This window comes from Periplaneta americana, chromosome 11, assembly GCF_040183065.1.
Source record: "Periplaneta americana isolate PAMFEO1 chromosome 11, P.americana_PAMFEO1_priV1, whole genome shotgun sequence".
Classification (NCBI taxonomy): Eukaryota; Metazoa; Arthropoda; class Insecta; order Blattodea; family Blattidae; genus Periplaneta; species Periplaneta americana.
This window is the reverse complement of record NC_091127.1, coordinates 52,043,769-52,058,941: the sequence shown is the minus strand read 5'-3', so window position 1 is coordinate 52,058,941 and position 15,173 is coordinate 52,043,769. Positions and strand designations below refer to the sequence as shown.

The 15,173-nt window shown below is 33.1% G+C and overlaps 1 protein-coding gene and 1 long non-coding RNA gene across 4 annotated transcripts in view; one reads left to right on the top strand and one right to left on the bottom strand.

The window, feature by feature from the left end:
* The window catches only part of LOC138708977 (myrosinase 1-like), a 103,266-nt gene that overhangs the window by 11,884 nt on the left and 76,209 nt on the right, over window positions 1–15,173 (top strand). For all 3 annotated transcript variants that reach the window (XM_069839399.1, XM_069839401.1, XM_069839400.1), the window contains exons 5-8: window positions 1,740–1,920; window positions 3,626–3,720; window positions 4,837–4,984; window positions 7,477–7,625. In XM_069839399.1, coding sequence (XP_069695500.1) covers window positions 1,740–1,920; window positions 3,626–3,720; window positions 4,837–4,984; window positions 7,477–7,625 — 573 coding nt within the window. The remainder of the gene's footprint in view (window positions 1–1,739; window positions 1,921–3,625; window positions 3,721–4,836; window positions 4,985–7,476; window positions 7,626–15,173) is intronic.
* The window catches only part of LOC138708979 (uncharacterized), a 50,838-nt gene continuing 39,273 nt past the window's right edge, over window positions 3,609–15,173 (bottom strand). The window contains exons 2-3 of the long non-coding RNA XR_011334805.1: window positions 3,834–4,092; window positions 3,609–3,741 (exon numbers count right to left, since the gene is read on the bottom strand). This is a non-coding gene — a long non-coding RNA (uncharacterized lncRNA). The remainder of the gene's footprint in view (window positions 3,742–3,833; window positions 4,093–15,173) is intronic.

Genomic DNA, 15,173 nt, shown 5'->3' with positions numbered 1-15,173 from the left:
AGGTATAGATTCTGTATGAAAACTTATGAATCAGCAGTTTTAACATTAAATATTAAATTATTTAGTACCGATATACTCCAGATAACGTGATTATGTATGTACCTATCATATGATGCAATTAAAATTATGTTATAGTCTATGCATCATTATCTGCAATGAAAATGAGTAATTATATGCCTTAACTATATTTTCTCATTTCATGAAAACATATTATCTTTCATATATAGCTAATTTTAGGGTCTATGCTATTCTTTTATTTCTACAACTAATAAAAGTCAGTTAATATAAAACTTAAATATCATTCTTATGCAGTACACCAGTACAAAATAGAGTATCTGTGCATAGAGTGGTAGTGTTGTAGTGAAGGAAGGAGCAAGGATCCAGATGCTTCTACACTTAGCATCATTATCCTATTTGTTCCTCCAATATCTTTGAATCTGCTCTTGCATACTGCTTGTGTACAGCGAAGAATGCTCTTGCACAAAGAACAAGAGTTGGTGATGACTGTCTTAAGATAAGCTTTAAAATTTTCAATTACGGTACTGTAGGGGAAATTAACTGATGAACACATAGCCTATATTTGTTTTATTCATTTAATACTGTACTATAAACGTGCCACTAAGCTATTCAAAGACAGTCATACCGTATTTTATGTACATTTGTTGATGTTTTTGTGCTTACCTCATTGCAAGTAGGCCTAATAGGGATGAATGTCCTCGTGTGGTGAGTGTCCTAATTTTGATGAATCGAAACGTGAACTTAAAGCGAAAGGATGGTATTTTTTTAAATTTTTTTCCTATTTGGTGTAAAATATTAATTCTTTGTATGTAGAGAGCTCATGGCTATAACAACTCAACCAAATATAAATATTTGAAAAAAAAAAAAGAATTATTTGTGAGCAGATTTGAAAAATATGTACCCAATATAGGATTTTACTAGAGCCGGTATATCTACGCCATTATTAAAGACAAATTCAAACTGCTTCTTTCCATTCTACTTGTAAAAGCTTACTCTACAAACTGTCTATAACAGAATTTTGATATTAGTCCCTACATTTGTAAAATGAATAATTAAAATTTAATAACACTGATTTGATTTCATTTTTTGCAAAGAGACAGACATATTTTTTAAAATGAAATCAATGAACAAAATTCTGTTACAAAGAAAAGTTTCCTAATAGTCTAGAGAATGTGTGTTCTAAATTTCATGCATGTATTTTTAATAGTTCAGAAATTATATCCAATTTTGTCTGGCAATGTAGCAAAAAAATGAAGTTACCGGAAACAATCAAAGGGGCGTGTGATTTAAAAATCCAGAGTGCAGGAAGTTTAAAAATGGCGTCTCAACATCCGATAAGGGCACAAATGCCCACAAAATGTTATGCAATATATTCCACACATATCACAGAATATTTTAAAGAATTTTTTTTTATTTACTCATTTTTTATCAAAAAATACCTTCCGCTCCACTTAATCATGTGTATGCCTACAGAGTTAAAGTCTTGGAAATCAATGTTGAATTCTTCCTCAGGCTCTATGCTTAGTCTCACAAGGGAAGGTCACAAATTGGAAATGCGATAAATTATCTGTCTAACCTGTAATCCCTTCTGTTGTGTAAAAAGCTTTAGTTTACATGCTGTATTCAGTTGAAGTCAAGAGTTGAATGTACTTTTACTTCTCAGAGCCACTAATTTTGAAAGGGCTATGCAGAATTAATCAATAATGTTACACAATTTTTAGGTTAAATGGTGGATTACTTTCAACGAGCCTCCCTTTGTTTCTGGTTATGCAACTGCAAAGGGGCATGCACCCTGCGTCAATCAGCCAGGAATAGGGGATTACCTGGCTGCACATACAATCCTTCTCTCACATGCTAAAGTTTATCACTTGTATGATCGGATCTTCAGGGCCAAACAGCAAGGTATTTGTTACATGTGTATTGTGTAATTTTCTCCATGATAATGATCATTGTCATCATCATCATCATCATCATCATCATCACCATCATCATCATCATCATCGTCGTCATTGTCATCATCCTCAATCTCATCATTGCTGTCATCATCGGCTTCTCTGTATTAGATTCCATCTCTTTCAGATTTGTTTGTGACATCTTCTTCATTGTTTATATTGTAGAATTTGTTTTCTTTTTTATGATACAGTTCTTTCATTTTTGTCGATATGAGTTTATTTTATTTTCATTTCAAATAATTCGAGATTCTGCCTTATTTCTGCATTTACAATTCTGTCTTGCTTTGTGTACTGGTAGCTTTCAATTCAACGTAGAAATTTCATTTCTGTGATCTGGCATATACATATGTGTAATAGGAGGAGAAATGAGTGCATGGCAGTGAGATTTTTTTTTTACTTCCAGCTAGACAAAGTAACTCTTAAATACACATCAGTGATGTTTGATTAATTTATCTCTCTCAAACATTAGAAAATGAATATGTATAATAAAGCATATCGGTAGTATTAATAATTGTAAGGTCAGATAGGTTCAATATATTATTTTCAATAAGTTCTCAATACAACATTCGGAACAAACAAAACAAGGGAATACAAATAGAAATCTTCAAGTTGAGAGTTCTGCAATGGATGGAAACTTGTCAGAATAAAAAAAAAATTTTTTTTTTTGTTCATAAGACTTAGATGATAATTTGATGGACCGTTTTCATTAGTAGGTGAAGTGCTGAAGGACATGAAAAGAAATGGCCCAAAGTCTTAATCCTTGTCGAAAATAATGGTGATGATGATAATGGTTATGACGACGATGATGACAATGTTTTTGATTACTTCATTCATAGTTTTGTTCCTCACTTTCTTGTTTTTCCCTCAGTCAGTGATTGTAAATATCATGTACTAGCTATTAGACAAATAAATAAATGTTAAAGCATGTCATATTCATTCATTCATTCATTGATAGTGTTCTGCCCAAGACCAGGCCATTCACTGCAAACTCAGCATTCTCCAATCGTTTCTATTTTCCGTCTTCATCTTAAATGTGTCATAAATAGCTATGTTAAATTTAAACTAAAACAATTTATAAACACCTCAAATGTTCAGAGGAAAAATTTTGAGCCACTGCCTGAAATCATCACTGATATAATTGGTTGGACAGACAAAGAGACCCATTAGCTGGCATGAGAAAGGATTACCGGTACCGATATCACCTGTCCCTCATCCTTTACCACATTTCACAAATCCTTAAGAGTCAACTGTGGGATGGAATTTATTAATAGCTTTCTCAAATGAAATTCCTCATACTTCCAGACTGGTAGAGTTCACAAGGATTCCAATTGAAAATATCTAGTAGCAATGAAAACCAATCATAGATATAATCTTATGTATATTGAAAAAAATTAAAACAGTCTGTGCTTATCTAGATAAGCACAGATTGTTTTAATTATCGGAAACCCCATACACAATGAAATTAGTAATCATAGATATGTTTAGATACCATATTTAAAATTGCATACACTACTTAAATTGAAACTGTAGAACTGTACACAATATTAATGAAGATCAAATTATAATTTTAAAATGAGAAATTACATTTCATTGTTCTGTACAGAAGAAAAGAAGTAGTATTTTCTACAGAGAGATTCTCTTGTTTAATGTCTTAGGTAAAGTTGGAATTACACTCAATAGTAACTGGTGTGAGCCCCTGACAAACTCTACAGAGGATATTGAATCTTGTGACAGACATCGTCAGTTTAATGTGAGTAGCATTACCTTATATCTGAAAACAAACAGAATAATAACATGATGCATCTTATCCAAATCACAGCATATCATTTTATTCAAATATGTCATGTTTTAAAGTAAAATTACTGTCATCAATATTCTCCATTATCATCTTCGTTGTCACCACCACTACCACCGACACCACCACTGCCACCGCCACTGCCACCACCTTCTATTCATTCTGTAAGAAGTTCCATAAATCAGTTTTATCACTGAGAAAGCTCAAGCCAGACTATGTGGAGCTGCAAGAAAGGAGGCAGTTTCACCCCCTCTCCGTCTCCTACTGAGTTGCCAATGTACAGAGTTGCAAGCTATGGCCCCGAGTTTCAAGCGTGATTTTCAAGGTCTGAAACAGGAATGAAATTTCTTGAAAAGGCCCTTTCTTCTACATTAGTGCATTTATATACTTTATCATATATTTAATGTACATCTGATGTGAATTTAAAAGTCTGTTTTGCGATAGTAAACATATTTCTTTACATGTTTTTATACGCTTTATTTCTGTAATACATACTAACTAAAAATTTAGCTAGTAAAAAACCTGATCTGAATGAGCAAAATGAATTATATTTTTGTGTTCAGCATGCAAGGAACATGAAAGTTCAGTTATAAAATCCTTGACATCAGAAAAAAAGTTTTGAAATGCAGACCAGTGATAGGCCTAACCATTTTTTCTTTTTATTTATCAATTATTGTTATTAATGATAGCTACTATTTAAAATTAATGGGCAAACATGTTGACGCCTACTTAGCAAAATGGCTTTTAAGATGTTAAGTGTTGGTTTGAGAATGGAGTAAGGTGACAAGATTCTTAAGACCAGCCTTGGGTATATAGTCTGAAAGGGAGGTTGTTAATATTTGAAGAATAAAATGGCAGTTATGGCATAAGTTTATGGTACCGTAATTACTTTTACTAAATACATTTCAACTTTAAATTATGTTTCCATTTTACATACCATATGAAAAGTTTATTTTTAACATTTTCAGTGATTTCACAACTTTTCTGACTTTTACATATTGGTAACCCCATACATTGGTACAGTGATCAGTTCAATACATTGCATATTAACAAATAATCCTACTCTTATAGCTGGGTTTATATTCTCATCCGATCTTCAGTGCCAAAGGTGATTATCCTCCAGTGGTGAAAGAAAGGATTGCCAATAACAGCAAGGCAGAAGGCTTTACAAGATCACGATTACCAAAATTTTCTACAGATGAAATACAGTATATCCGAGGTAAAAATTATTCTTTCTTACTTAATTATATATCATTTTATTTTAACTCTCAACAACAGACGTGCGTAATGTGAACTGTCAACACAGACATGCGGTCTCTCATACCACGATTGTATTAGTGTTGCCAGCACAAGAATAAAGCAATGGATGTAAAATAACTTGAGTGATGTTCTTTTACATCCCTTCGCTTAATTTAAGAAGCAGAGATGTAATATACCGGTACGACAATATTTTATTTATAAAATTATAAATGCTCAATGTCGTGACAGCTACAGCTGGAAATACATGAGTACACATATAGGCGTGTCTATCAAAGCTCAGTATGTATTAATGTTCACTTTTGAATGAAATTAGCGGAATCATGTACATTTGATGATTAAATGAAACAAAAACTTAAATAATATATAGAGCAAAAAATAGAAATATTCAAAACACTAGCTACTTTATATACGGTACAGTACACTTTCAACAGGCAATCATTGTTGATCGCTCTCAAGGACGAAATCTTGTTCACATGCAGAATTAACCTCACTATTCTCATCCTCTGTCCACTCATCGAAGTTTTCATCGCTAACACTAAATTATTGCGAAGGGCATTGTGTAGAATCCATTGCGAGAATGAAGGAAAACAGTCCAGTTACAGTTACACAGATGTGCAGTCTACAAGACAGCTAGCAGTACACTATGTGTAATATCTCCAGTACTACACGAAATAATTGAATACAACTAAGTGAATTGCGCTATCAGCTTCCCACCAGAAAGTACACAAGCATTCACATTCGTAAAGTGGCGGGAATCAGTTCATTTCCACATTAAAAATTTTGGACCACACCTCTGTGTTTGAGGGTTAACATGTTCATCCAGTCTGGATGATAAAAAATAGAAATAAGACGTAAGATCAAACATTCATGTATAACATTAAATTGCAGTCTTCTCTAATTAATTGTTCTTCATTATTGTCTGTTGTATTCAACATCGACTTTCAAGAGACCATGGAAATTATAACACGAAATTAAATAACATTGTTGATGCATCATGAAGGCCAAAATCTAGGTAATTCATACAAATAAGATAAGCCACTTAAAATTTTAACAGTCACTGACCGGTAGAGATAAAATGTAAGATCTGTAGAACATTGAGACAATGCTAAGTGAACATATAGGGACCGAGGGGTGTGGTTTTGTTTTGCTGAGATTCAAAATAATGCTAGCTCATTTAAAGTTTGTGTGACTGTAGCCTGCATATATTTTCGTTTGGTTTTATTTTATTTATAGTTTGATCTTTCGATTATTTCATTTGTATTTCTGGCGGTGTGAAAGAGAAGGAATAATGGCCTTAACTACACCAGAATGGTAAATAAATAAATAAATAAATAAATAAAGACAAATAAATATATACCTATATAAATTAAAAAAACAGTTGAACGTAAGGCATATGATGAAATGTTTTCTTTTGGATGCTTGACCTACAGCTGTTTTAAATTGAGTTAATCCTGGCAGGCATTTGGCTAAGAAGTTCATTAATTCGTGTGACACTAAGTGAAGATTTATATTTATGGACGAGGAAAGCTTAGTAAAGAATTTGTTTTAGGTTGTCTATAGTTGAGTTTCTGAGATTTCCGAAAAGTCTAAAAATCAGTTTAATTAAAAGAAAAAGGAAAAGTACAACCTGGGCAACACTGGGCGCTTTCAACTAGTAAAATTTATATATTTTATTGTCTTCAGTAAAACGAACCATTGTTTCACCATTATTTCAATATGAATATCAATAATATTCAAGTCAATGGACATTAATTTGTGCTAGATTAAGTGTAAAAGACAGTGTGCCTTATTACCACTGTGACAAAATTGTGTGCGATGTCTTCAAAGTCATCCTTCCTAATTCAATTAAGATCATTGAAAACTGGACATAAAAAATCTGTAAGTGCCAATATCTTTAAAAATTAGTTAAAAAAAAGGTATATTTCCCTGGGCTCAATCCACTGAGATAAATAAGTCCCATTGTAATTTTATTTATAGAGCTTATCTTCTCCCATAGATGTCCAAATGTAAATGTATGATGTTATATTACCGGTACTAATCACATAAGAAAGCTCTGTTTTCTACTGTTTGTCTCTTTGGTACATACAGCCATTTTTATGTCCAATCTTCAATTAATCGTAGCTCACTGTGCATTAAGGTACTAGCAAATACTATTCAGAAAGAGTAAGGCTTACATATAATAGAAAGGAATGAGACATTCATTCTATCTCGAATTAGAAAGTAGGCCTATCTCCTCTTATTGTTTAGTCAACTGTCCGAAGACAGGTCTGAGCCTCACAAGCAATATCAAGACAGTACCACCTATGAGGCAACTAGTCCAGGAGATAATGGGGTAGGGTGGCCATCTCCTCTTATAAGTTAACATAATTGAAGCAAGGACTTAAAATACGCAGATCATTTTGACACATATTACATTTAAATTAATATTTATAAATATTACTATATTTCCAGGTACTTACGATTTCTTTGGTTTGAATTTCTACACTGCTGACTTGGGACGGTCATTAGAAGAAGGTCACATACCTTCTTTGGCTAGAGACTCAGGAGTAGTAACTCTTAAAGATCCTGAATGGCCACCATCTGCTTCATCATGGCTCAAGGTACGATTGTACACATACAGTAAGTTACCTTTTATAGAAGTTCTAATTAATTTCACTTCGTAAGGACTTTCCCGGTATTGTATCTTGTATCTGCAAAACTGTTATAAACTAGACTTTAAAAAAATCTAAATTTAAATTTATCCTATCTTCTTCTCCTGGCATGCAGCTCTTAAAGTTTAGCTAGTGCTTCCTTAACGATGACAGCACATTCCTCTCTATTTTCTGTTTTCTTCCTCCATCTTCTAACTCCCATCCTTCGCAGGTCCTCCTCTAAACAGTCCAACCACCTTAACCTCAGCCTTCCTCTGTATCTTCTCCCTCCTGGATTTCCATCAAAAATCTTTTTAATCGTTCTACCATCAGCTATTCTGATCATGTGTCCCGCCCATTCTATTCTTCTAGCTTTTATCTGTGTTACTATATTAGGTCTCTTATACAGTTGATTTATCTCATTATTTGTCCTTATTCTCCATCCATCTTTATCTTTTATTGGTCCATAAATTTTCTTCAGTAGGTATCTTCCTTTTCCCATCTTTCCAACTGTAGTTTTATATCTTCCATCATAGCCCAGGTTTCACATCCTTATATAACTATAGGTTTTATTACTGTGTTGTAGATCTGTAATTTGGTTTGTTTCGACAGGTACCGTGTTTTTATTACTTTTGCCAAAGCAAAGAAACATCTATTACCTGCTGCAATTCTCTCTTTTATATCTTTGCTACAGTCGTTATCATAGGTGACCAATGACCCTAAATACTTAAATACTTCCACTTCCTTATAATTTACAGCGTTTATTAATATTTAATTATTCAAAGTACCAGCCCTTGTTTTGGAGGTGTTCATATACATAGTTTTATTCACATTTACCTCTAAACCTAATTTCTTTGTTACATTCTCCATTAAATTTATCCTGTACCGGTACCGGTACTCTTATTTATTTGGTAATTATACTCACCGTTTAATAATTGAAGAGTCCACTGCAAGAATGATGGATGTCATTTGGAATACATTTTGCAGGAGAAGCAATTGAAAGTTTGAAATGCTTAGCGCTCAAAGCTTAACTGTGATTTTCCGATCATTACTGGACAATGACTATCATTGTTAATGCCATACAACTCTCTATGCACATTCTATATGTCTTAAGCTATGCATTGACAGTCTTGGTTCATTTTCGACAAGAAAGTGACATCCATCATTCTTGCAGTGGACTCTTCAATACTCACTGTTAACACTTTTATAAAGTAAATTATGATAGCATATATTTCACTCCTATGTGTCAACTAACAGAAAAGATACAGGAGTTCCAACAGCCAATCTACATCGCTTTCATAGATTATAACAAAGCCTTTGACTCTGTGGAGCATGGAAATGTGTTACAGGCTTTAAAACAACAAGGCATCCCCATCAAGTACATAAGATTGCTAGGGAAAATATACAAAACCAGCTCAGCAAAAGTAAGAATAGAAAGAGATGGTGAATGGTTCCAAATAGAAAGAGGTGTGAAGCAAGGAGACCCTCTATCGCCAAAACTATTTACAAGCATGCTGGAACATCAATTTAGAAAACTGAAATGGAAACACACACATGGACTAAATATAGATGGGCGGAAACGGACACACCTCAGATTTGCAGATGACATAACTCTGATAGCAAGATCATCAAAAATGCTAGAGGAAATGATCATTGAAGTGGACAAAGTAAGCAGCGCAGAGGACTCACAATGAATCACACAAAAACAAAAGTTATGACCAATGGAACACAAGACCCTATTCAAATTCAACAATCACCACTAGAGTATGTGCAGCAGTACATGTACCTCGGGCAAAGCATCTCCCTAAACAAGAACACAGAGAATGAAATCAAACGCAGAATAGGACTGGCATGGAACAAATTTTGGTCGCTCAAATTCCTACTCATGGACAAACGGCAAAAAGCAAGTACGAAAGCTGAAATCCTAGACAAATGTGTCATGCCGACATTACTCCATGGCTGTCAAACGTGGTCCTTGACAGAAAAACAGAAAAAACAGCTACAGGTTTGTCAAAGGAGAATGGAAAGGAAGATCCTAAATGTTTCACTAAGAGACAGATTCAGAAACGAGGAAATAAGAAGAAGGATAAAAATGCGCGATGTGGTAGAAAGGACAGAAAACCTAAAATGGAAATGGGGCGGCCACATAGCATGTATGGATCACCAGAAATGGACGAATCGCATCACAATGTGGGACCTGAAAGAAGGATGACGGCACGTGGGACGACAAAAAAGCAGATGGGCGGACTACTTCAGAACCAGAGCGGGAAGTCAATGGTCGAGAGTGGCACGAGACAGAGAAGTATGGAGGCAGCTGGCACCAAACATGAATCAACAAGCACCAGATGGACAGAAAGTCAACGACAGTGAGTGTAATTCGTGTGAAGTGATATGAGGAAGTGTGGGAGAGGAGTATAGTAGAAATGATCGAAGAGGGAAGTCAGGAACAGTGAAACGAAGAAATATCAGTAATATGACCAAGCTCCCAAGGACTCGCTCACCTTAGTAGCCTACTTATAAGCAATTCCCTGTGACAACAGGAGGCCCTTGCCCTTATGGGATGTGTACGGGCTAAATTTATTATTATTATTATTATTATTATTATTATTATTATTATTATTATTATTATTATTATTATTATTATTTATATTTCACTCATTTGTGGTTGTTCATTTTCAAGTGCCAATACCGTAAAAAGTCCATAGAAGCTAACTACAACATCATGTAATAGGCTGAGGTTGGTGTGTAACAACATCAACTGCGAGTTATTACGCTGTGAACAGGACAAGCAGTAAATGTCCCCAAATAATTAAATCAGACGTTCATGTACTATTCATAAATTTAATTGCCTAAACTATTAGTAGGCCTATATACCACATGCAATTTCTTTTTGTGTATCAGTATTTATGTTATTATTGCCAGATATTGATCAGATTGGTAATTCTCTTAACTAAAGATATACAAAGAAAGGATATAATTATGTCACAAGTGTCTTCTTGTCTTAAAGGTGGGATTACTTGTCACCTATACAACGCCAGAAACAGTGACTTTTTTAATGAATTAAATACTATTATAGTCACAATCATGCCATGGTATGAAAGAAAAATTCCAGAACCTCGAGCGGGAATCGAACCTGCGACTTCCTGTTGTCCGGTCAGGCGCTCTACCACTGAGCTATCGAGTTCGTCTTACGCCAAAGGCTCGGAATTATCCTTTCATACTGGCGACTCTGTTATAGAGTACTGTCCATAGCGTCTGATCTGGAAGTCGCAGGTTCGATTCCAGCTCGAGGTTGTGGAATTTTTCTTTCATACCATGGCATGATTGTGACTATAATAGTATTTAATTCATTAATATGTCACATCAACGGACGTATATACGTCACCTAAACCTCGTAAGTTGAAGTGACTTTTTTGTTATACCTAAGTGTAGGCTAACCAAAACAATGAATAACTATTTTATTATGTCTTTAAAAATTGCAAATAAATTTCCGACACATGTTTTTAATCTGGAAAGGAAGTCTTTTAACAGACTTGTTTCTGGTTGGTTAATCAACAAACCCTTTTATGATATTAATGAGTTTTTTAATCTTAATGTTGTTTGAGTGTTTCTGATACAAGTTTATTGTTTTTTATGTATCTGTTGTTTATTTTATATGCATTATTTGACTTTGTCAATTGCACAAATTTGTGTTCACTGACTGTACGATACTCAATATACCGGTACCCAATATACTCAATATACTTCAGTTCCTCACAGTTATCGTTTCAAACTGGAACAGTCATTCATACAAACATTTGGAGTAAACTTTGCGGAAGTGACAATTTTTTAAATAGTATTACTTAACTGGCAACATCGTAGGCCTATATTTATTTAAATATTTTGTCTTTTCTCAATCTGGTAGTTTGTACCCTCGAAACTTTCAATTGCTGATAAAGCTGGCAACAAGAATGAAGTAGTAGTAGTAGTAGTAGTAGTAGTAGTAGTAGTAGTAGTAATAGTAGTAGTAGTAGTAGTAGTAGTAGTAGTAGTAGTAGTAGTAGTAGTAGTAGTAGTAGGCCCTACTGTAGTAGTAATTTATTCACCATAAAGATCTTTACAAATCATGGCTTCGTCAGTCTTATTTCTAAGTCTTAATCTAGTTTCTAATTATACTATGGACATATTTATGAATTTATAGCTTTGTTATTGCTGGACATCTGCTGACATGATTTAAGAAGAACTATATCCAAGATAGTATAAAAGTAATAATAATAATAATAATAATAATAATAATAATAATAATAATAATAATAACAATAATAATAATAATAATAATAATAATAATAATAATAATAATAATGTTAACAGGAATAACGACCTATATGCCTTCACAATTACACATTAGTAGGCACTTTCATGCAAGGTCTAAAGACATAAATTCCTCTACAGTGGCATATGATGCAGCAGCAACCTGTTGACCATGCTTTTAAACTTCTTTTGTTTGCTACTTATTATGGAGCTTGGAATTTTATTTTACATTTTTATGCCCCTATGTAAAATACTTTTAAGACTTGTGGTTATTCTATGAGTGGACAGATGGATATGACTTGATGTTCTTGTTTGATACATGTGGTAGTCTGAATTCAATTTGAATTTTGCTTTGTTTTTATGAATGAAAGACACTGTTTCTAGAATGTATATACAAGGTACTGGCAGAATTTTGAGTTCCCTAAACATTTCTTTACTTTGCGGCCTTATACAGTAGGTGCTTGCTTCATAATTTTTATAATTTTCTTCTGTAGCTTAAAAATTTCCGTAATTTTGTTTGTTGCGCCCCATAATAGTATGCCATACTGAATCTGGGAATGTACATAGCCAAAATATATAGATCTGAGAATTTCATTAGAGGTTGTTTTGTTTAAAATTCTGAAAGTATATATATATATATATATATATATATATATATATATATATATATATATATATATAGCGGTTCAATTTTTCTATAGTTTTCTCAACATGATAGTTCCAGGTTAAAGCAGAGTCGATCCAGATGCCTAGAAATTTTGTATTTTTAACTTCCATTATGTCTTTATCATTTATTTTGATAGGAGTAGAATTTTGATCGCTGCTATTGTTAAAGAGTATGTAAACAGTCTTACTAATATTCAGTTGTAACTTATTTTGCTGAAGCCAGTTTTGGAGGTGGCCATTGCTCTGATTGACTGTACTTAGCAACTCATTTTTATCGTTAGAGTTAAGTAGCATATTTGTATCATCAGCAAACAAAACCGTCTTAGCAAAAGGTATATGATCTGGGAGATCATTTATATATAATAAAAAAGTACCGGTCCAAGAACTGAGCCCTGCGGAACACAGTGCTTCATAGAGGTGGAAGTCGAACATATTGTGTTTATTTCTACAAATTGTTTTCGACTGTCAAGATATGATTTAAACCAATTACCTGCTAGGTCTCTTATACCATATGACTCTAATTTAGCTGTTAATAGATCGTGGTTTATCATGTCAAAAGCTTTACTGAGATCTATAAAGAGACCAAGACTGTTTTCTTTCTTATCTTTTGCTTCGAGAAGATTTTCAATAAAGGAAAAGAGGGCATCGTTTATTGTCTGATTCTTCCGAAAGCCAAATTGAAAGTTTGAAAAAACATTTTGCGATTCAAGAAAGGGAACTAGCCTGTTATACATTATTTTTTCTAAAATTTTTGAGAATACTGAGAGCAATGATATTGGTCTGTAATTTTCCAGATTTTGTTTGCTACCGGTACCTTTTTTAAAGACAGGATGGACTTTTGCTATTTTTAAACATTCTGGAAAGATTCCTGTCGATAAGGAATTATTACCGGTACATATATCAGCTAGGGGCACAGAAATGAGGAGTGCACAACTTTTTATTACATAGTCTGGTATTCCATCGGCACCACATGAAAATTTATTTTTTAAACACTGAATAGTTTTGGTGATTTCTTCATTATTAACAGGAGATAGAAAAATTGTTTTAGCTATATCTATTGGAACAGATTTGTAATTTAACAGTGGGATCATGTTTTTATGTAGATTTTCTGCTATATTGGTGAAATACTCATTGAAAATTTCTGCCACATCCTTTGGATCTGTTATTGTGTTGTTTTGTACACTTATTTTGATATCTTCTATCTCTTTTTTCCGGTTTTTACCCGTTTCTTTGTTTATGACTTCCCAGATGGCTTTACTCCTATTTTCCGCTTTTAAAATATAAATTACTATTATATAGTTTTTTTTGCTTCTAGGATAACTTTCCTGAGGATAACAGTGTATTTTTTTAAGTATATTTTAAATTCTTGGTTATCTGTAGTTTTATTAATGGTACTTAAAAGTCTTTTTCTCTTACAAGAGTTTAGGATTTCTGCCGTTATCCATGTTTTATGGGTACCTTGTCTGTTAGTTTTTTTGTTTTGATAAACTTTTAATTTTGGAAATGCCTGGTTGAAATAGTGAGTTATTATGTTCAAGAATTTTGTTGTTTTAAGGTTAATATCTGGTTCATGGAGTACCGGTATATTGTCCCAACTCTCCTTTTGCAAGAGGCATTTAAAGTATTCAGTATTTTCTTTACTATATTGCCTTTTCATTATAATTGATTTCCCTAAGTGTCTGAGAATTTTTCTAGGGCAAAATGTAGAAGAACTCCGTTATGATCTGATAAACCTAAGTTGACATTTTCTTTTGTGAAGGGGAAGAATATTTTATCTACAATTATTTGGTCCAGACACGTTTGGGATGTGGTTGTAATGCGAGTGGGTGAGTCGATGATATCTATTAAGTTATGTGATTGAAATAATGATTTTAATTTTGATACAGTGTTATCTTTTATTAAGAAGTTTATATTGAAATCTCCACATATAACTAGAGGTTTGTTTTTGCTTTTTAGTTTACTAATCAGAACTTCAAGTTTATATAAGAAAGTTTCTACACAACCATCAGGTGACCTGTATATACATGCTATCAATATTTTTTAATTTTCTATATGAATTTCAGAAACCACGTGTTAAAAATGTTTTTCTTCATTTAGGTAGGCTGTTGTAGCTTTTCTTTGCAGAAGATATTTTCTTTTACAAAGATAGCTGATCCACCATTTTTATTGTTTGTTCTATAGAATATACTACAGAGTTTGAAGTTTTGTATTGTATAATAACTAATTTCTTGTTCTTTTAACCAATGTTCAGTTACACATAAGATGTTTACATGTTTTAAACTACCATTTAGGATTATTTCTAGTTCATGTATTTTGTTTCTGATACACTGCATATTTTGGTGTGTATCTGTAGTATCCAGCTGTCTTTCTTTTTTACCATCTTCCTGTTATATAATTTAATTGATTTTTGACTCAAAGAGTGTGCATTCATAGAGACAAGTCTATTTTCATAAATGGTATTTCATGGCTCAGTTAAAATTTCTCGCATTTCTTAGGCCTTGTCATTAACATTTTCTGCAGGAACATACTTCTAGTACACGAAGATAATGAGTTCTTTTTTTT